At 38.9% G+C, this 22419-nt stretch overlaps 1 protein-coding gene and 1 long non-coding RNA gene across 2 annotated transcripts; both read right to left on the reverse strand.

Annotated features, from left to right (window-relative positions):
- Positions 1 to 557: 557 nt before the first annotated feature.
- On the reverse strand, positions 558 to 2266 carry LOC136447549 (uncharacterized). The gene is made up of 2 exons (XR_010757751.1): positions 2060 to 2266; positions 558 to 1584 (listed from the first exon to the last, which is right to left on the reverse strand). It is a non-coding gene; the product is annotated as an uncharacterized lncRNA (long non-coding RNA).
- A 4677-nt stretch (positions 2267 to 6943) lies between these two features.
- Positions 6944 to 14957, reverse strand: LOC136447730 (fibulin-1-like). Its single transcript, XM_066446773.1, has 14 exons — positions 14885 to 14957; positions 14024 to 14143; positions 13523 to 13642; positions 11570 to 11683; positions 11025 to 11153; positions 10435 to 10557; positions 10175 to 10297; positions 9315 to 9452; positions 8957 to 9085; positions 8709 to 8822; positions 8361 to 8588; positions 7484 to 7853; positions 7227 to 7348; positions 6944 to 7102 (listed from the first exon to the last, which is right to left on the reverse strand). Exons 1-13 carry the CDS (start codon positions 14955 to 14957, stop codon positions 7318 to 7320), a joined length of 1812 nt encoding a protein of 603 aa, XP_066302870.1. The 3' UTR covers positions 6944 to 7102; positions 7227 to 7317.
- Positions 14958 to 22419: the final 7462 nt, after the last annotated feature.

The following is a 22419-nucleotide window of genomic DNA, read 5'->3' on the forward strand; positions in this document are numbered from 1 at the left end:
AACTGCCAAACATGGCAACAGGCCGGGATCACCCAGAATTTCTTGCTGATTTCTTGTTCCTAGGGTGTCATGTATATATCATTAAATGCAAAAAATTAACTTGTCAGGAAATGGGATAGATTGAAAAGATGGATAACATCGAATTTCAAAGCTATTTCATCAATTCACTATAAGAGACATCTAAAATTGCATTACTACTAAATCTTTGTTGCGGTACGTTTTTCTTACATTTCAATATAGCTATGGTATGTAGTGTTAAATCGTCTAATCTGGGTGAAAGATTCGCAGCGCTAGACAATAACTCGGTAAAGCACCGCTACTAGGTATGTCACACCATATTTTTTGGTAGGATATAACTTGCTGAAATTGTTGCCAAAGTACAGATCAGATTCTTCCGCTTAATATGCTTTTTATCCTGTCAAAATCGGACAATGTTGAAATTTTTCAGAATTTTTCAAAGTTGAAAAGTTGGACGTTTTCATTAGAAGACACTTATCTATTGGCCCTATGGGAATGATTGACCTCAACATGGCACCTGAAATTACCACAAGTCCACAGTTATTTACATACTTTTTATTGTAACTCTCAAACACTTTGACCAATATTGTTCAGATTTTCAGCATTTAAAGATAATAAAACTGGACAGACTGTCATGTTTTATTTTTGACCTATATTCAGTATCTTATCTTAATTAGCCCTTATTAACCCTAACTAATTTATTCATCCACAATAGTGCCAATCAATTAACATACATTTCTAAACATGCTGAAAACTGAAGAAGGAACTAGATGTTCTGACTATCTTGTTGTTGAACAGATCATTATGAGAATAATGTATTTTTGCAGTCTTGGCTAATTGCAAGATATGCAAATGAGGGTAATTTTCCTCAACAGGATGAACTGAACTGATCCTCAAATACACATGCACAATCAGTTGTTTTACTTATCCTTATTTGTACTACCTATTCCCTAAAACAACTTTCAACTGTTAACCTACATTACATGTTGACTTAAGTACAGGAATTTTTACAACAGGAACAATAATAGATCTATATGAAGGTGTTAATTGGCAATAAACTAATGAGCCATATATAGTAAAAGGCATACATTGTTAATGATGTACACTGATATTGGCTGCTACATGAACTCACTGATGTTGTAAGCTTGCTGAAACAGGTTCCTAACAATGTATATACTTTGTTAATTAATATTCCAATGCTTAATTAGTTAAATATGGTAATTAACATCATGATCAATCAGAATGATAATAGTATGGTGCTATTATAAATATCAATACCTATGTTACCCATTCTAATAAGATCTCTGATTGGTACATATAATAAGTTACCTACAGTACAGCAGACTTACAACTTACTTTCTGACTAGTACAGTATCAGTAATTAATTTAGTGTTCAAGTTTTTCTCCTGAAGTAGCTTCTCCCCTTGAAAATTTGAATTAGGAAATTGAATTTTCGTCACCAAACACTTGATCTGATGTTTGTGTAATCTTCAACTTGTTCAAGTTTGCTTGAAGGCAGCCCACGTTCTCTGCACAACTGTACCGGATATGCCACCTTTGTATCCACTGGAAAATAAAAAAAGGACCGATCTGAATGAAGATCATACAACTGTGTGACAAATTCGGACTGTATGATCGTAACGCTAGTGTATATACACAACATAATTACGACAGTGGAAATTTGTTTGTTGCGTCGAAAGTATGCCATATCATCGGATATGAAAGGTATATTACATTCAGCATAAAATATATGACCATTCTACGGTTAATTAGCGCAGGATTTATGATGATAAGTTCAATTTCGAGCATATACAAAGTGCGCGATCTCACGCCCCCCTACCCCGTCACGTATGCGCACACAGCGTACGTCACTTTTCGGGCTGTCGAAAAAAACTCTCAAAATGTATCGCTAAACCCACAAGCCAAATTCGCCTAAATAGTAACAAAAACCACACCATGATGACCACAATATATCTATATTTGTGACAGTATAGGGGCAAAATTGCTAAGTTCAAGAAAAATAGCGAAAATATCCACTTACGCCCGGAGGTTTCTGCTATTTCGCCCATAACTCCCGACGAGAATGACGTACACACTTTGTCCCACCACTGGCGTGAACCTTGATCTCTGCCCTTTCATCTGAAACCATTCCCAGAGTTCTGCGTGCTACATCGGCTTGTGGCTTTTGAGTTGAAAATGGGACTTCCGCCGGGCGGGCCTCAAAATCGCGTGCCGCGTTCGCGGCGTCAAAACGGGGCGATTTCGCCTGCATCTCCAACTTAAATGATTTTTAGCTCCTTGTTCGATTGATATTTTCAACTAAAAACATAATAGCATGATAGCAAATCATCCATTGATTCTTGACAACGATTTTCAGTGGCATAATGCATACGGATGATTTTTAAGATTTTTGTAAAAACATTTACTGCCTCGCGCGCCGCCGCGTTCTAATGCGGAAACGCGGAGGTTTGACATGCCTACCGCTACCAAAGTTGGCACCCTGATATGTAATATCCGACGTGTGGTGCTTCCTCTAATTTTAAACCTCCTTGCTCTGAGATCCTCGAAAAAAAAAGCAACAAATGCTATTGCACAGGGACATCTCTATTTTGTTCCAAGCCTTCTTTTCCTGAAACATCTTCTTTTTTCACAATAAAGTTTGAATCCAGACCTCCGACCTCCAAACATATCCAGATGGACTGTAGCAAAGATTAGAATCTGAATGACTACAATCCAAACAAATACGATACCCCGGAAGAAACCTTGTAATTTTTTTTGAGAGTTTTTTTTTTGCTGACCTTAAGTGTGATTCTTAAATTGTGTAATTGTACCATGTGCGCCAAAACCAACCAGCTTTCACTGTATATGTCTTGTGTTTTATGTAATCGTAAAGCATTACTTAAACGTAACATATTTGCAACAACAAATATATTTCAGACCTATTCTATGACTCATTAGACAGGTACCTGTCGAGTTAAGCATTTGAAGAAGAAACCTTCACGCTGAATTCCTTGTGTGGAAACCATTGATTAATTAGAAAAGAAATATCGGAAAATAGATATTAATGACAAAATGCATCTCTTTCCATCGTAAAACGTGCTGATGTCGTCGTAAACTTACCCCTAGGGAATTAAGCACACTACCAAGGATACTGACCACCAGCTGCCTATCACTACATATCAAATTCAAGGGAACGGGTTTTCTGCGCGTGAAAAATTTGTGCGTGAAATTTTGCGCGTGAAGAATTTGCGCGTGAAAAAATAAATTTCTTAAAATATGACAGAAAATGTGTAGTACATGTATAATTTTCTTAGACAAGAAAATGTGATCCCATGATACAATTTTTCATCTGGTAACATGGGGTAACATTTTTCTGACTGAGAATTCTGTAGTGTACATTTTCTGACACATTTCTTGAACTTAATTTTTTCACGCGGAAAATTTTCACGCGTAAGTTTTTCACGCGCAAATTTCTCACGCGCACAAAACCCCAACCCAAATTCAAGAGGGTGCGTTAGGATACAACCATTCGACGAGCCGTACTGAATTAATTACTATTACATCTGCGTAAGGTGTGTGTCGTGATATACAGACATATCCCGTTTCCGTGCAAGTAACCTAAAAGGTATGCTTTGAAATTCCAATGTCAAAGAATGTGATTTTAAACAGCAAAAGATATGGTATTTGATTGCTTGGCATACCATGTTCTATGTGTTTGATCATTTGTTCTCTTAGATTTCACAATGAACACCACGTTGAGGTTTCAGGTGCTCAGAGGTTGCCATTACCTTCGCCGAGAAGGTTATATTTTGGGCATCGTTTGTATGTATGTATATATGTATCCATTTATGTATATCTGCAAGAAACAGACAAGCCTGGAGACATATGTCCATTTTCTTTGCTACTTTGCCCCCCCCCCATGACACGGAGGTTAAGGGACTAGGTGAGGTGAGGAGGGTAAATGTGTTTGTGTGTGTGTGTGTGTGTGTGTGTGTGTTTGTGTGTGTACGTGTGTGTACGTGTGTGTGTGTGTGTGTGTGTGAACTGAGCATAACTCAAGAAGGTCTGGATGGAGCTTCTTGATATTTTTTTTCATACAATTGAATCAGTTAGGCCTAAGAACCAATTACCTTTAACCCTACCACTCCTTTTGCAAGTCAATCCTAAGTGCAAACAAGATGTGTTGTTTGTAAGCTCTATAAAACGCTAAGAACCAGAGTCATCAAAAGTGAAAACAACAATGAAAGAACTGAGACGAAGTTGATAGTTTCAAGCGAAAGTCTTTATTTGCATTTCAGGGGAAAACAAGCAAGCGGGCAGCTGCAGTTTCTTGTGGTTGCCTTTGTAGCGTTGCCTCGTTGTACTAATGCTGAGAAATGAGCAAAGCAGCGATTTTCTCGTGTGTCCGTTTTGGTTCGTCCGACCGTGTCGTTGGATGCGTCTGTAACAGGCAGAACAGAAAAAAACATATTTTTCGTCGTTATATCAGATAAGAATACATGGAAACAACTATAGATACGAAGCATTGCTCTGCTGTTGAAATAAATTAATAAGTAAAGTAGATTTGAAAATATTGATAACTAGTGATGAGAGAAATATTGATAGTTTCCAGATGTTGCAACGTTATAAAATGAATATTCTATTTGTAGGGAGTCAGTTCATATCAATATTGTTTTAATGCGACAGACGATAACTCACCGACATTCCTTTCTCAAACACGTTTTACAGGTTATCTCAGCACTAGGGTTTGTATTTTACCCACCTTCTTCAGTTGCAAGTGACCACATCTGAACTAGCACAGGTAAGTATGTCCTGGCTCCAGCGGGTGCCCGAAGGACATTTCAAGACCGCATCATGCCCCGCCTGGTGACACTGCACAAACATGGAGCAGTCGTACGGGTGGGGACGGAAGTCTCCGTCAGGCAGACCCTCGCACAGTTTAGCTGTGGTAGAAAAGAAACAAAAAGTATTGTAGCTCTGGTCTGTTTTTTTTTTTCTGCTATGTCCCGATCGTAACGCGTTGTCGACGTAGTAAACCTCGCTGGGATATTAGATACTATTATTTTATATTCGCAAAATTGCTCCCAGAAAAAAAAAATTAGCTCAGTACATTTTAAGTTTACAACAAGAAACGAAGACCCTGCATTTGAATATACAATACTAGTATGACATTTAGTTTTATGGTTTATCCAAGCATAAATCATTATTTTATAGGCTGAGTATTTATTGTATGTTGATGAAGGTTAGACATCCAGGTAATAAGATACGCCAAAAATAATTTCTCAAGCAACTGGATAAGATTTTGAAACAGTGACTGTTTCAAAATCTTATCCAGTTGCTTGAGTAATTATTTTTGGCGTATTCATTGTATGTGCAATGTAAAACTGTATCAGGGGTACAGGTTATTCAAAACATTATGTTTTCCTCGTGCAGTGATCCTGGGTATGATTTTGTTTCTTCTTTGCTGCAATCAAGTGAATATGACATATGGAAGAGTTAGCTTCATCTAAAGAAATATCCATCTCCTTCTTTGGCCAATCTAGTATAGGTCAAAATATCGACTCACCTATGACCTGTTCCAATGCTCTCTCACAGGCATCCCCAGCCTCAGTGTCGTCACTGTTGGCCTGGTCATGGTTGGGAGTGGAGACACAGTTGTCACACATGCTGCCAATTCCATCACCGTCCGAGTCGATCTGGTCAGGGTTCGCGTTCAAGGGGCAGTTGTCCTGGATTAATAGAAACGTGTTAGAGTGTGAGCGCAATGTTTACAAATGCCACTACAATTACAGCTACTCTTTAATACGGAGGCAATTAGTCAACATTCACATCAGATACTATCCTATTAGATGGGACGATTTGTAGTGTTAGTAAGGAAACTCTTAAGATTGGTCATTTTGCTCATTGGCCAACCAATTTGCATGGAAAACTAGTCATTGTGAAATGGTGGTTACCTGGTCGTTTAAGACTTCATCACCGTCGATGTCCTCGTCACAGACGTCCCTTTCCCATCGCCATCCATATCCAGTTGATCAGGGTTATGGGTTCCCGGACAGTTGTCCTTGAAATAACAGTGCAAAAGTACCTTGTTGACAAATTGTAAGCTATAAGGCACTCAGGACCACATGGAATAGACAATTACTATTACAATAGATATATCTTACGATATCAAGATGAAAAAGACTTAAACTGTTTGTTTTTTTTGCTTCAGGTTAAGGTCCAACAGGTCGGATACCAGTACATTTAGATAGTATGGCATTTAAACAGAACTAAGTCTGCACTGTAACATTTCTAGCATACATAAGGCTCCATTTCTGCTTACTTACCATGATGCAGGTCTCGTTCCCACATTCGATGTGGACACCAGATAAGCCGTCCATGTCGTCATCACGTCCACAGACCAGGCCACCAGTCGAACCTGCCCAGCCATCAGAACACTAAAGGGATGTAGAAAAATACACGTTTTAATAGATTTAAGATTCGACGATACAATCGGTCAGATACTAAATGTTCAGTAACATGTACTATTGAGCCATCTTCTGTAAGTATGTAAGCTGGTACTAGATACAGTTTATTAACTGGTAAAGAGTGATATAAAACTGACCTGGCAGCGGAAAATCCCGCTAACTAGAAGGCAGTCTGCACATGGTGCTTTATCTCCAACACATTCTGAAAGGGGGAAAAATCTATATGTAAATTCTATTGCATGTGTATAGGGCTTAATGTATTTGGAAACAAATGATATGAAAATTGGTTAACTGGTTGTTACAGGGTTATTTCTGACATAACTTTTTTTAAACATCGTTTCCAATCTGTTTTTCCATCCGAATACTTACACATCTTAGACCTGCTTAATAAGGCGAATCGTCAATGTTTGTCAGTGTAATACAGATGCAGAAAACGCAAATTGACTACATACGGGGAGTACAGTCCGTGATGTCCTTAGCCCCTCTGAACACGGCATTTTTTCCACCAGGACAAGACTTGCAGGAAGACTGTCCCTCCTCGTCCTGATATTCCTGGTAGTCACACTTCACACAGGCGGTGCTGTTTGCTGGCTTGTGGGTTCCTCTCGGGCAGTCAACTGCGATTGAAAATGAACCTAACGTTACAAGGCAATCTTGAATGTAAATTCTTATCATTCATAATTGCGTCGAATGTTACACCATATAACCTTTGTGTAAACCATAAGTACAGGTTATACTTACGGCAGTAAGCTGAGAAATTCTCAATCACGGTCATTTGTCCATCTTGGCAGTCTGTTTTGAACGCCGGTGTGGTTGTCATGGCGTAGGATGCTCATTCTGCCACCTTACCGTCAATGGTCATGCTGTTACATAGAAATAATTATGTGATGACTGTATACCCTGATATTCTTCTAATTACGTAAGGACATTTCTAATAACGGCGTGAATAAGAGAAAAACATTATAACAGAAAACTTTCCAAGTATCAAATAAGCATACCTGAACTCTCCGGAAGAAATCTTGTCTTGGATCTCGAAGGAAACGTCTGCTAGAAGGTACATCAAGTCGGTCTGGTCACCAGCAGTGACCTGGTCTGGTGGCGAGCTACTGACGGCGACGACATCGAACTCGACAACGAAACCAGGGCCAGATCTGGCGTTTGTTTTTCCTGATGAAGAGCGAACGGACTCCCCGCAGGCGACGTTGATGTTTTGGATGTTGCACGTTCCTGATCCGGTGGCTGATGACCCAAGAGTGTCAAAAAGACGGTCAAACATCTGGATGATGTCAGCAACGTTGTTTTGGCAGTCTCCGTCGTAGTAGTAATCCACTTGATTCGTCATCTGAGACATCCATGCCAACCGTATCCCTGAAAAATTGTAAATTTTAGAATCTATAGACATATACACAGACCAGACCGTAAACGTTTTTCTTTCTCTTGTTCTATTTCTGAATTCTACGTTGAATATGAAAAGCAAACATGATAAAATACATTTAACTGTAACTAGTATAAGTTGGTATAAGTATCTTGTTGTACAAGCGTCGCGCCAAGATGTTATTTACGATTAATGTAATAGCACCCAATGCAAACTCTTTGAGGCAATGTCCCCCATGAACACCTTCCTTATATATGATCCAATAAATCTGTAACAAAATGAAAGATCAACCTGTAAATTTGCTCTTCAAGAGAAATTTTCAATGTGAACAATATTACAATTTGTCATTAGGGTTACAAATACTCAAATATATGTTGCTTTATAAGATGATTAAAAACGTACATGTCTGCAAGTTTGAGAAACCGACGTGTATGGTGTTAGAATACATTTTTAACCTCCGACCGTGGAACGCCTTGTAAGGTTTTGGTAACGCAACTTACGTGAACAATCTGGCCATGGCGCATCTTCAGGCAGGTCATCGGCGTCACAAGTTGATCGACCAAGCAGATGCCATTGGCCCTCCGAGTCACAGCTGTAACTGTCCGCAGGTCGGCAGGCGAAGTCGTGCCGGGCGTTACAGGCGACAGTGCAGAATATTCCGCCGGTTGAAACATCAGCGCACGTGGCAGACCCGTGCTGAGGTGGACCATAGTCCTCACTGCATGGAGCTGTGGGGACGTTTTTACAGAACATTCGATTATCATTCATATACAAGAACTACAAATGTCTTACGTACAGTATTTTTTGTGCTGCATGGCCACTTACTTCGACTTTGTACAGTGTCTTACCGAATTCACAGTTGTCGCCCTTGAATCCGCTTAGGCATTGACAAGTGTAGGTTCCGTTTCCATCATGGCAGGCTGCTCCATTCTCACAGGGGTTGTATCTGCAGACATCAGTATCTAGAGGAAGATAGTTGCAAATGTCCAATTAAGCATCACGAAATAAATATTGTGTTTTTGATACAATGATAAGACTTAATATGCTGTTGTTAAGGTTACTCTGTAAAGTAATTTGATTTTTCACAAGTGCGTACCAACACACGAGAATCCATCAGCACTCAGGTCGTGTCCATCACTGCAAGAGCAGCGGTAGCTCCCAATCATGTCTACACAGATGTCATCACACGGGCCTCTTCCTGCATTGTCCAGGCACTCATCAACATCTGACAAGAAAGTTGAATATAAACATTAAAAGTAGGTTCACTATTTACAAGGTCATCTTAGATACGGTTGTAGGTCAAATAAAAAGTTTTACTAGCTTTATAATCACTAGGCAAACTTGCATTTTATGGTGAATTTAGATTTGAACTTTTCTCTATTATGGTAGTAAAAGATGCAACCGCATCAACCAAAAAAATTAATGTTTAATATGTTTGGACTCTTTTTACATACCGCTGCATTCGTGCTGGTCCTCCTTTAGTTCAAATCCAACCTTGCATCGGCAGCCATAACTTCCAAGGGTATTATGGCAGATGCCGTTGTGATAGTCACACGGGCCCTGTCCATCATAGGCGTCACACTCATTCACATCTGAAATTAAACGAGCGTTAAAACAAGTAGACCAACTTGCACAGGACAATAATGGTCCTGGGCATTAAAAATAATCGCCATAACCCGTCTACATTGTCTATTTTCAACTGATACATTTCCTTTATACGTAATTCCCTGTGAAATCTGTTGAGGAAAAATTGTGGTCAGGCATAGGGTCAAGGAAGAAGCAATCACGATTTTGCGCCTGTATAGTTACGTAATAACAGTAGGAGAGAAATGCTAAAAAAGGAAAATTTATAAATAGTGTGCGTTATAAAGCCCTGCATGTTGCACTAAAAGTTGAAAAAATCTTCGTCTTTTACAAAGTTGGATGACATCTAATGTCTATGCATATATTATTAACAATACGTTAATGGCAAATTCATGCCCGTAGGCTAATTGCATGTTGATAACAATGTCGAAGTACAAACATAAAGTAAAACATAAGGCATACGTGTGGTACAGGATCATACTAAATTGCTAGTCTACAATACGTTTCTATGTCTACGGTACAAATGCGGGGTTGATTTCTTCTTTGAAAGCAGTGGAAAATTAAAAGCCCAACATTTTCAATGATGAGTGGATTGGATGATTTCAAAAGGAACATTAGTTTCTGTGTATTTCTTAATCTAGAAAAGCTTTTATTATCAGACAAGCCTCGTTAGTAACATCGACCTTTTGTTAATGTTGTAAATTCCTTTCGAACCACATAACACACCTACCAGGACAAGATTTCCCATCGTCATTGAGAGTGAATCCGTCGCCACATCCACACAAGAACCCGCCGTAGGTGTTCTGGCATTCTTGTTCACAGTCATGGAGATCTTGATCGCATTCGTTTACATCTAAAAGCGCAAGAAAGCGGAGTGTTTATTTTTCCCTTAAGCTTATTTTTTTTAAGAGGATGGATTTACATGGTAAAATTCCATTCAAATATTATATTAAGGAGGGTCTCATAACGTAGGGCATCATAAACCATTACCTGAGCAAGTCTTCCCGTCAGCGTTGAGAAGAAAGCTGCTGTCACATCCACATGTGAAGCCGCCAACAATGTTGAGACACGTCTGCTCGCAGTCATGTTGGGCTTCGTCACACTCGTTTATATCTATAAAAATGATAAGTCAATGCAAATTACAGTAGCTGCACTGGCATGTCGTACAGATGTCTCGTACATGGTTGATTCTTTTACATGATTTTTTTCTTCAAAAATCAGCAATGAAGCAACTTTGTTACAAAATATGCTGACATATACACCCACCCAAATTTTAAAGAGGCAGTGTTGCTAATGATGCTAATTCGTGGGTTTTTTGCTCCTCAGAACGTGCATTTTCTACACATCATAAGATCAGACGACTAAAAAGGACAACTTAAAACAGTTTTAAAAAAACAACTATGTGCAAAAGCTTTGCAAAGTTGAAACTTAGGAATAACTCCCAAATATTTTTTTTCGGCTTGTTTGAAAATAAACTCTAATGCAGGGCAAAGAAAATACCTATTTGCCCCGTATGAATCATCTCATTACTAATCATTTTGCATTATACTACATTAGTATGTATGTATGCGTATTCCTACCGATGCAGGAGATACCGTCTCCATTCAGTTGGTACCCCAGTGTGCAGGAGCAGCGGTAGCTTCCAACAAGGTTGGTGCAAGTCTGATCACACGGACCTCTCCCTTCGTTAGTCAGGCACTCATCTACATCTGTCAACAAAATAAGACAATGATGATATAACAAAAAAAATGAAATAGAGATGTAAGAATCAGAGATTTTTCCAGTCTCAGTTAGGATCACGTCACTCCTAACTTCGGAAAACTTCGGATGCGACCAATGTCGTAGGGAAAAGCCCGAAGTTACATGTGACGTTAACTTATTTTATCTTTTGCCATCATCTGCCATTCTTCCCTGATACTACACCTAACCCCTAACCCTGTGTTGTGCTACGCCCCTGACAATCATGCCGAGGATTGGTTGACTGATCTTTTAATACGTCACCACTGTTGCCAATCGTCACGCAACAGCCATGCAACTGTCCATAAACAGTTTAGCACGATACAATCAAAGCATGCAACTTGGCCTGTGTTGGAGGTATGCAGGAAAATGTTGAGTCTATAGCTACCTATTTCACAGTTGACATCTGTCCAGCCAGGCCCACAGTCACACCTATATCCGTTGATGAGGTCTTGGCATGTCCCGGCGTTGAGGCAAGGATCGCTGGCACATTCATCAATGTCTGCAAGGCAAAATATTTTGCAGGCAAACGAAATGAATGCCAACACACAGATATTATCAGTTAGATGAAAGTAACACGCATGAATGTTGTATCGGCAAAAATTAATTTTTATCAATACGGTTTTAATGCCAACTACCGATAAAAACATTCTACAGAAAAAGATAAGATAGCTTCTCCATATAAAGAAAATAGCTAGCAGTCATGGAAGCTCATCAGTTTGGGGAGTAATCATAAGGCAATGCTAAACTTTCTTCCAACACATGTGTTTATAGGAATCAAATTTTAACGACCACTGTCGCCTACCTCAGAATCAATAATGATTAATCACTTCCGAACATGATCTCGCGATATGCACGGACAAGTGAATTATTGACACGTGATTTTACGGCTGCGTGACGTCAGTAATTGGTCAAAAGTGCCAGGAAGTTTATAACGTCTACTGTCTCTGTTCAGGCAATTACTAACGTCACGTATCCATAAAACCATTTGTCAGTAAGTCACGTTTCCGTACATCTCGCGAATGTACATCTTCGGAAGTGATTGGTCATTATTTATCCTGATGAATAATCCTAGATTTATCAATAATGATCCTGATGAAGTCGACAATGGTCGTTGAAATTTTATCCGTGTTGACACTTGTTTTAGAAGAAAGTTTAGTATTCTAATAGACCTGTCTGTTTATAGCATAACTTAACTGTAGGACTCAAATTGCTCACTTACTGCAGCGCCAACTCTTCTACACGTTCCAGTGTAGACCTGGTAACGTTCATGATTATTCGAAAAATATCAAAATGTATTAATCAAAATAAAAGCCCTACAATATTTACACATATAATGTAACGAGGCTTTTACTTACTAATGCAGCCTGTTGTCCCGTTCAGCTGGTATCCATCCCGACAGGTACAGTGATAGCTTCCGTTAGTGTTCACACAGTTGTGGTCACAGCGTCCGTTGTTACTGGCGCATTCGTCGATGTCTTAATGGAAACAGTTCTTTATCAAAACGGTGGGCAGAATAGCGTTCTTATGAATAATTCTGTTTAATCGTTAGTTTTTATAGTATGAGATATGAATAGAGGATACCAAAATGTTGTTAAAGGTCTTCACGTTATTTTTTTTCCATTCCAAATTAATGAGCTAAGTTGTAGCATAATTGGGAGCACTAAAATATACACTCAGCAATCATCAGGACTCGAAATGCAACCTACCGTACCCTGTCAGTGCTTCACAAAGAAGGCTTGTCAGTGTCCCATACCTATTCATAACTGTTTCAAATTTGCTACGTGAAACTCTCAATAAATTCACAACTCGATTTTAGAAATCAACAATCTCAGGGTGTAAGATATAGTGGCAGTAATGTCAAACTTATGCAGAGAAAAATACAATAACATTTCGTTTCAGAACGTCATAATATGACTCATAGCGTTGTTTTTACTAGGAAACAATTGATACACCAACTAGATCGGTGTTTTTTTTAGCAGTCGTTTAGATAGCGACCATCCTATATCATTATGATACCTATATGATGTATCGATTGTTTCCCAGTAAGAACAATTTCCACATGCAACTGTTACATTTTGCAACAGAATAAATACATGACTCCTCTTTCCGAAAAAGGAGTATAGCATAAGTCCATTCTTTTGTCTTATTTACTCATAGATATGCTGTCTTTGCATACCCAAAACAACGTTTACTACTTCTAGCGTTTTGAGGCCTTCTATGACGTTCAGATTCGGTCATGACTGATGATCAGGACGTTTATTCTAAGGTTACGTCTTGCTACAAAATTTGAGGAAATAATATGTAAAATGTAGGCGCAACAATGTTCAAGTTCACCCACCGATACATTGCGATGAGTCTGACAGCTGGTACCCAGGACGACAGGAACAGTAATAGCTGCCTGCTGTGTTGTGGCAGATGTGGTCACAGCCGCCGTTGTTGCTGGAGCATTCGTTCTCGTCTAGAAACAGTTTTGCATAAAAGTGAATAGGCAATTGACTTTCTTCTAGTAATTTTAGACAAAAAATCTTGTTTACAACCATCTTTTTTCCCATGATTACCTTTCTAAAAATGAGTTATTTTGACTCGATACAAACTCACGAATCTTTTCTTTAACTTTGAGGAATATTAAGTTGCAAAAGTAGGTTGGTGAAACGTCAGACGAAAAAGAAAGAGTTGCAGTCTTCGTACCAAAATGTTATTAAAAGTTTTGAATTTGATCATCATTTATTGCGCCTTTTTCTTCCAATATTCAGTATGCCATACTGTGAAAATCTACAACAAAATGCGCAGATACAAAAAAGCTAAGGGGCACTAGAAAAAATCCCCGAGATGTACTCACCGACACAGCCTGTTGATCCAGACGGCTGGTATCCTGCCCGACAGGTACAGTGGTAACTCCCGTTGGTGTTCACACAGTTGTGGCTACAGTCTCCGTTGTTTCTGGAGCATTCATTTATGTCTAAGGGGACAAATCGAAACACTTTTTGAAGATAAGTGTGAATATGATATGAAGAACAACATAAACGTCTTTGACTTATGCATACATTTTGTATGCATCTAAACGCAAATTATAATTTAAGTGTTAAGTTCCCCGACACGGTCATTTACTGATTTATGGCTTGTGCATTTGTTACCGGGTCATGCGTTTATTTCAAGTGCATGTTAAATTGATTCGGTGTCCTGCCCGGGCCCAATACTAAGGATGTTCCACAAAGCCACTTAGGGATGACGCTCTAAAAAACAGCACGTAATTTACCCGTTTGGGTCGTTTTTTATAAAAAAAATTCCAAGCGAGACGATGAGACAAGTGTGACCTAAACATCACGTCCGCAGCATCGTCTCGCTTGGAATTATGACCGACTTGCACCACAGACTGCACAAAATTATAAAATAGATATCGAAAAAATTTGGTATAAAGACAAACACAGTTTTTCACTAATTTTCGTATGACATCTGACCTTAGCATTGCATATCTCGCTGGGAGAAGACTCGGAGTCTACTCCGCGGATTAACATTCAAGTAAACGCGACTTGAGACTGACATTAGCATGGTATTGACGTTAATCAAGTCTTTCCAGGAAATCGGTATTTGAGTACCCTAAAGTTATGTTCACAAAGCCAAAATTTGACTCCGCTGAGTCGGACTTAGCCTAGCTGAGTGTGCTCCGAGTGCGCTTGAAAAAAACAAGTGTAAACTGGACCTATGGCTATGTTTGTCCCCAGCTCAGCCGCCATGCCAAACAACGAACTAGCATGAGTGAGCGTCGTGTCCATTGTGAAGTCGTCTGGGTCCTTATCAACGTCTAAGCAAATTACTTTGCGAAAGATGGGAAAAGTTTGAATGTCTTAATGCTAAATAACATGACATAATATAAGCATTAAAGCTTATCTGTGTTGTTGACCCATCTGTGCGCAAAATTTGATATAGGTGTATAATCGGTACATATGCATTATATATATATGAACTTCGATTAAATAAGTGGTGTAATTTTTTGTCATAGTTGTCATGACTACTTGGTGGGAATGGAATTTGTACCGGTCTGGCAGATAAAGAAGTTCAAAAGATGGCACTTCTGATCGTCCCAATTAGCAAAGCCGTATTCATTTCACAGCGTCATGCAGTCCTGATTATCTCCATTGTTTGGTTCTCCGGGTGCCCAGTTGATGTAACTGTAACTAGAACTATAAAGACTCGTCCCATCATCCCAACGCCAAATGCCTTCCGACTGAAACATATATTATCAAAAGAGACCTTGGGTTATAACGTATTTATACTTGAAATTTAGGACTTGTTGTATTTATTTCTAGGATAACCAACATGTCAAGGAAATATCTAGATATTTCTGATGAGAAGTATCTCAATTTCAAGATCTACAGCGTAGTTGCCACCCGTTGATCAGCATTTAAAATCTATTTTTGCGGTTTTTTTTAGCCTCTACCAGGATCCGTGGATCGCTGGAAATGAAGTAGAAATTGGGCGAATAGGGTGAATAGTATGCTAAGGGTAGTCGGCTATAGTACACGGAAAGAAGTTCAATAGCTATAGGCGACCTGCCTACCCTTAGCGTACTATTCACTCTATTTGGCAAGCTGCTGCAGTATAAAAGTTAGTTGACGGAAAGATAATCAGGACAACTCTTCTCTCTACGGAGAAAAAATGTTACTAAACGTCCAAGAGTAGGGTCGTTCTCAGTGCAACATTCAGTACTTTCTAATTGCACTATTATGGTATTATCCCTATCCAGACTGGGCTTTTTTGGGATATCTGGGATGGGGGGGGGGGCTCAATCTCATAACTACTGAACGGTATAATGTATCATCCCCAAATTTGTAGGGAGTGATGTTCATGTAAAGTTGTATAATTCCCAGAATTTTGCTGACTTGACGTAATATGACGTAATTATGACGTCATTGATGTGATTTTATTGGCTAAATAGGGAATTCCCATAATATCTAAAGGTATTAAACAAAATAGTATGTATTGTTGATTTAAAGGTATACAAAGACATATTACGTAAATGGTAACTACGTTGACGTCAAAATGACGTCATTAGATGACGTCACGTGTTGTTAGCGACCCCTTGGGATCCGCCATCTTGGATCGGCCATTTTGAAATTTTCTAAACCCTTTTTTTCCACTTCTGACCCCAAAAAACACTTAAAATAGACTAGAAACGTTTATCTTAATGTTTCTGGTGAAGAAAATGCCACGTAGTGACGATTTTGAAGGCGAAAAAGCCTGTTGATACCTAAAATAGTGTAATGGTCCGCCATCTTGAATTTCGACAGATTACGTCATCAAATTAGCATAAATGATGAATATTAGATCATGAAAGTTAAATCTAATTACATATAATGCTTTACATGTAGGAAAACTAGTGTGGTTGAGGAAGAAAACCTAAGAAAAATTATTGTTTTACAAAAATCAGTGATTTTTGCATAAAATAACTTTCACAAACCTGTTGCCATGGCAGCACGAAAAATTATGAATTTATACTATCATCATGGTATTGTTGCCAACTAAATTCTAGAAAAGTCACCAAGTTCGGTAGTCCTAGCATATGTCGTTCGGCAGTTATACGATGTCAAAGATGGCGCGGGCACTTTTAGCCCCCCCCCCCCGTCTGGATATTGGGGTAATATAGGATTAGAGAGAAAGTATAACATTGATTACAAGTTAGAAAAAATACAATATTTTGACTGATTGGTTTCATTGATCTTTTATCGGAAAGTGTCCGGATTTTTAAATCTGAAGTAGCGTTACTAATACCCTTCTATCTGTGCAGCCAAGCCAGTAGTCGGAGTGCCAATCTTCCCTTGCCATATCTGTGAGGACACTCTGCTGAGTGGAACTTTTGATATATGCCAGATGTCCGCCATATGATGACACACAAGTCGCCTGTGCCTGGTCGTAGTTTTTTAAGGTTCGGACAGCCCTGTAGCGGTATCCGTTCAGGTCTCTGTAGCCATGGACTTAATAAAAGAATGATTTTTACTTGTATAATAACCAGACAGGAATGTGAAGACAGATTGCAGATTACAGATTACAGTGCTTCAAGTTTGTATTCGAAAAAACGGTTCAACAGATAGTTTGACTGATTCATTTGTAAAGATTAATTGACTTGGATAGTACATAGAAAGAGCTTTTCCTTTTCTGGAAATAACGCAATTGAAGTCATTCGCTGAATTAGTTACCAAACTACCCAAAACTACTGTCATGATATAAACTTTAAGGACTTTTCACCCATGGTGGTCTGTCACTAGGGTATAATTTCCCGTTGCTACGCGCGTTCGACAAGGTATCGGGTTACACGAGGCAACATTTTGGCTAACGGCAAAACATTTGTAAATAAACAAAATAGTGGGGACGGAAAATCTTTTCAAAAGAAAACGAAAGTAGCGATTTTAAAAACTTTGAATGTTGTTCTTTTGCCCTGGATGGATAATGTTTCCTATATTTTGCTCCCGAACACGATTATTTTCAGGTTTTAGTAAGATAAGACCGCATTTTCAGGCACACATCCCAAAGGTCTGGCATTACATTTCAATCAATATCTCTCATTTTCATATTTTTTGTTGATTAGGAACAAAACAAAACTTTGTGTTTTGGGGATTTTTCAATCTGTGATTCTAAGCATAATTAATATAGACAAATCTGTGGACAAATATGCATTTTTTGACATTTTTCGCACTCAATTACCCATAATTTAGAATCAAGGGCATTTTTCGGAAATCCCAAAAACGTATAGTTTTTCTCCTGGTGCGGGGAAAGGGGCCCGACCGCGCGGGTTTACAGTAAAAACATGCAATAACCGCAACCCGTGTTCGGATCGAATTATGTCATTTCGAACAGCGTGGAACAGCGGTCGAATTCGGCTGGTCATGTGAGTTCCTGAGCACGAATGTGACCACCGTGACCTGAAGATGAGAGTCGCTTTACAGAATATTGTTGGTAAAGAAAAATAGAATACACGTAAACAAAGGCGCTATAGTTCATTAAACTTGATTTATTTACAGAGAATGAAAGAACTATCCATTTTATTCATATCTAAACGATGAGTAATAAGTCATTCATGAAAAAAATGTATGTTAAAAACGGCAAAGTGCTACATACCTCGTCCCGCCAACAGCAAAATTAAAGTCACCCACAGGACATGAGGTGACGTCATGTTTCGTATCATACGAAAATGGCTTTTGCCGTTCTGAAAAAGAAAATTACGATAGACACCTGTTATACATTATACAAAAAGTCAAATCAGCCAAGCTATCACTCATATTCTCCTGTAGACGACTGTTTGCGAAGTTTATAAAATAAGACGAACTCTTGTATGCAAAATAAAAATGTGACCTATTTCGCTGCCAAATGATCTATAACTTGATACTTTGTCGCTTGGGCACAACTTTAGATATAAATCGTTTGAATGACTAAAACATTTTTTGTATGTTTTTAAACAAAAATGTACATTGTTAAAAAGACTGAATTAGGAAAATAGTTAAAACTGTGAATTTTACTGCCAAAATTGAGGTCAGTTTGCTGTTAATCTCGTAGTGTCTTGCGAACGTCGTGAAAAAACTATATACGCAATTCTCGCCGCCGCTCGACTTGTCCGCCATTTTGTCCAACATCCCGACGAACCACCGAACACGCGATCGAGCACGCAGCGTTCTAAAGTTTATTCACTTATGTTGAGTTTCCTGTGACTCTCGATCTCCGACCGCAACGGTCGATTCGGGTAATTTTTAGCGTTCTATGCTGGCTTATTCGCATATCATAAAAAAAAGGGACCGATAAATAGTATGCAAATAAGCCTGATTTGACGCGTTTTGCGTTTTCGTCGTTTACTAATGATGGGAAAAATGACAAAATGACGTGAATACGTTGGAAATAAGTTACTAATAAATTACAAATGTGAATCTGAACGTAGATTTTTCGAATTCTGAATATTTGTCGTTTTTGCACACAAAATTCCACAATATGCACATTTGATAAGCTTTTGTAATGAAACTAATTATTATAACTCGGTATCTGAAATCACCCCGATGCACTGATGTTTATCTGTAGAAACTTAGATACCTATCCATATCCAACAGACTTGAATATTAGCAGGACTTCACTTGGAACGCCAGAAAATATGTCGCTGGAAGATTAAAACTCATGACTTTCAAGGACAATTGAACCAGACCAGGTTGCACTGACTGAAGGACATGTACACATGGACTCTAAATCAAAGAACAGCGTGTTGTGCCCAGATGGGAGTGTCAGTGTATGGGTGGGACGGGAACCAACATGTAGGAGCCCATCCCAATTTCGGAACGGGCTGACGCGGAAACAGAGAAACAAACTGAAAAATGTCAATCTATAGATGCTATGGCTAGACGTTATCATGCAACGGTTAAATCCAATGTTTATTTGCGTTGTCTAAAAATGATCTACAATGATGTTAAACTAGATATTCCAACCACATAGTTGCTGCCATTGGAACACAACAGATACGAACACACAAGGGGACTTTAAAGCGAGGACAGACCCTACCAGAATTAAACTAAACAGAAATTCAAAGAAGGAAAAAAAGCTGTCTGCAGCCATCTAGATTTTACAAAATTAAAGGACAAATGTATATCAACACCACTGTGTTTTTCAGATTACACCATCATATAATTGAAAAGAAAAATACAGCTATGTGTTGAAATTACCTATTATGATTTTAAACCAACAGATTTCTAACATGGAATCAACATGGTACCAGGTGACTCCATACATACGCGTCATGTCATGTCGCGTAAATCATTTACTGCACCTATTCACGTCAAGGCTGTAGCAACGTCGCTTGTCATCATGATACCGCTAAAACAGTCACCAAACCTGGCAAGTTGGTCTGCCAACGAACCCGGGATAATAACACGCAAAAAAGAACGAAAGCTCCCGCGTCAGGTCTCGATTCAGACACATTTGAGAAACTAAGGAATGGATATTCAACTTACGCATATTCCAAAAAAATGCTTAAAGAATGAAGCTGGTAAACTAATCCAGGAAAACATGTTCTATTCTTCAGATCAAAGATAGCAGAGCCCGTTGATAACCCAAAGGAAATGTGGTGAATACTAAATGAAACGATTCACAGTGGGCATTAACGGTCCACCTGGGTCATAGAACAGGACGGAGTGAACCTCACTAATGCTACGGTCACATTTGCACCCGTGCCCGTAGGGGGTGCTGCCCCGGCTGGACCCCGAAAAAAAATTGTCCCGGTGAACTGTAGGACACTGGAAGGTAAAAAACTTCCAAGGGCCCAGATTTGTCCCAAATTAATCCGGTATCAACATGGTGTTCCCTGTGGGTAACGCCCAAAAGTGAAAAAGAAGCACGTTAAGTGCCCGAGAGGGCCCCTTTTTTAATTTGTGACCGTAGAAAAAGGAGGAGGACACATCAGATTACTTGAACACATTCTTTACGCAAAGGTCGGAGTTAGACTCAAAATTACAAGGTGCACCCCCTGGTTTAACCTGGAAAGACTTATGGTAAAAATGTTAGTTCAACTGTTACCGTGAAGAACAAAAAATACAAATGTATTGAGTCACGTCATCGTGGGACAGGATAGGTGTTGGAGTGGTAAATTGTTAACGGCAGACCATATTACCTGACCGTAACGTTGTGCAATATGATAGATCTATCACTTACCAACTTACAATTATCGTCCGATTTATTCAAAACTTCATCTATCCTGAATACGCGTGGGTGTGAACAAAGCTTCATTTGTAGCTACCAAATTCTTAATTTGTAGCTACCAAATTTCATATGCGAAACGTGATCCAAAATTTGAAACAAAATAGATAATATATAGACGTCTGTGCAAGTTACTAATGCATTACAAAAGCATTCAAATGTCAGAAAAGGTGTTATGTTCTTTCTCCTCTAACATTGAGGAGTATCTCACAAACAGCATTCGAGGTGACGATAGATTTTTCAAATATAACGAACAATTCTGGACGAAGGACAAAAACATATAAAAAGGCCAAGCGGTAAGGTACGAACACACTACAACATGGTCAGTGTACCTTGGCTCTAGATATATATATTTTGATATCCAAACCTTCCTTTCGTTAGAATTCAATCTTCAGATGTTATCATTATGATAATTACAAATCTATCGTGGAACATGTAGTGATATCAAACGGATGCAGATGTTTCTAAAACAATACTTGTTCAAGTGCCGTAGAGACAAGAAGAAAGATACATTTGCCGCACTGTAGGTACGTTTGGTCACAATACGGTATATCAAAACCTGCCTCGTGATGCTACAAGTAAAACTTAAGAAGTTAAACCACTAGGATAGGTGTTGCTTTCGTCATGTATGGCGAGACCCTGGTACGAAATACAACGCACTGCTCCATTCCAGCTTTCAGCTCAAAACTTACAAGTCCAACAAAAATCATGAACAAATCAGTAAAAGAAAATGTAATATTCTTTTTTTCGCTATCAAAAATGTGCATTCCTTACACTCAACCGGTTCTACGGATTTTAAGAAATAGATTGATTCCCATGGACGTCGTGACATTGTTCAATTTTTTCATCTTAGATTGTGTAAGTTTGAAGTGATATACATATAAAATATAACATGGTGTATTCCGTACCGGCCTAACCGAGGGTCGTATTGCCCGAAAGCCGGAGGGCGATGCGACCCCCGGGAGGGCTGGGACCGAGGGTGATGCGGAATACACCATGTTGTATTCTATTTATGTCATACCCACCCTAAAACACACGTTTCAATGCAAAATGTGCCATAAGTTAAAAGAGTCCTGTGTCCTCGAACCAAAAAACAACAACAATGATTCCAATGATTCCGATATTCGAATCTTCGACAGTGGGGCAACCGGCGCGCTAGAAATTTATTCTAAATATTCTATGGAAGATCGTGTGATAAAAGTAGAACCCCGTGTGATGCAGAAAATTATCACACCACGAGGAACACCCGTATCGAACGTTTTCGTGGCCCATGTATGACATAAAGAACAATACAACATTTCTTACCTCCACTCAGACGTTGGTGCAACTTCAAAGACAATGTCTCGTGGCTCTTACTAAGCCTCCTGGTATTGAATGGAGAATTTCCCGTGCATTTATAGTCATCCAAAGTGTAAAACATACAAAGGAAAGGTCACGATTAATAAAATGATTCAGCCACAAGTGTTTGCATATTTGTAGAGGTCTTGCAAATTCCGTGCTCTAACGTTTGCA

Source organism: Branchiostoma lanceolatum, chromosome 13 (assembly GCF_035083965.1).
Source record: "Branchiostoma lanceolatum isolate klBraLanc5 chromosome 13, klBraLanc5.hap2, whole genome shotgun sequence".
Classification (NCBI taxonomy): Eukaryota; Metazoa; Chordata; class Leptocardii; order Amphioxiformes; family Branchiostomatidae; genus Branchiostoma; species Branchiostoma lanceolatum.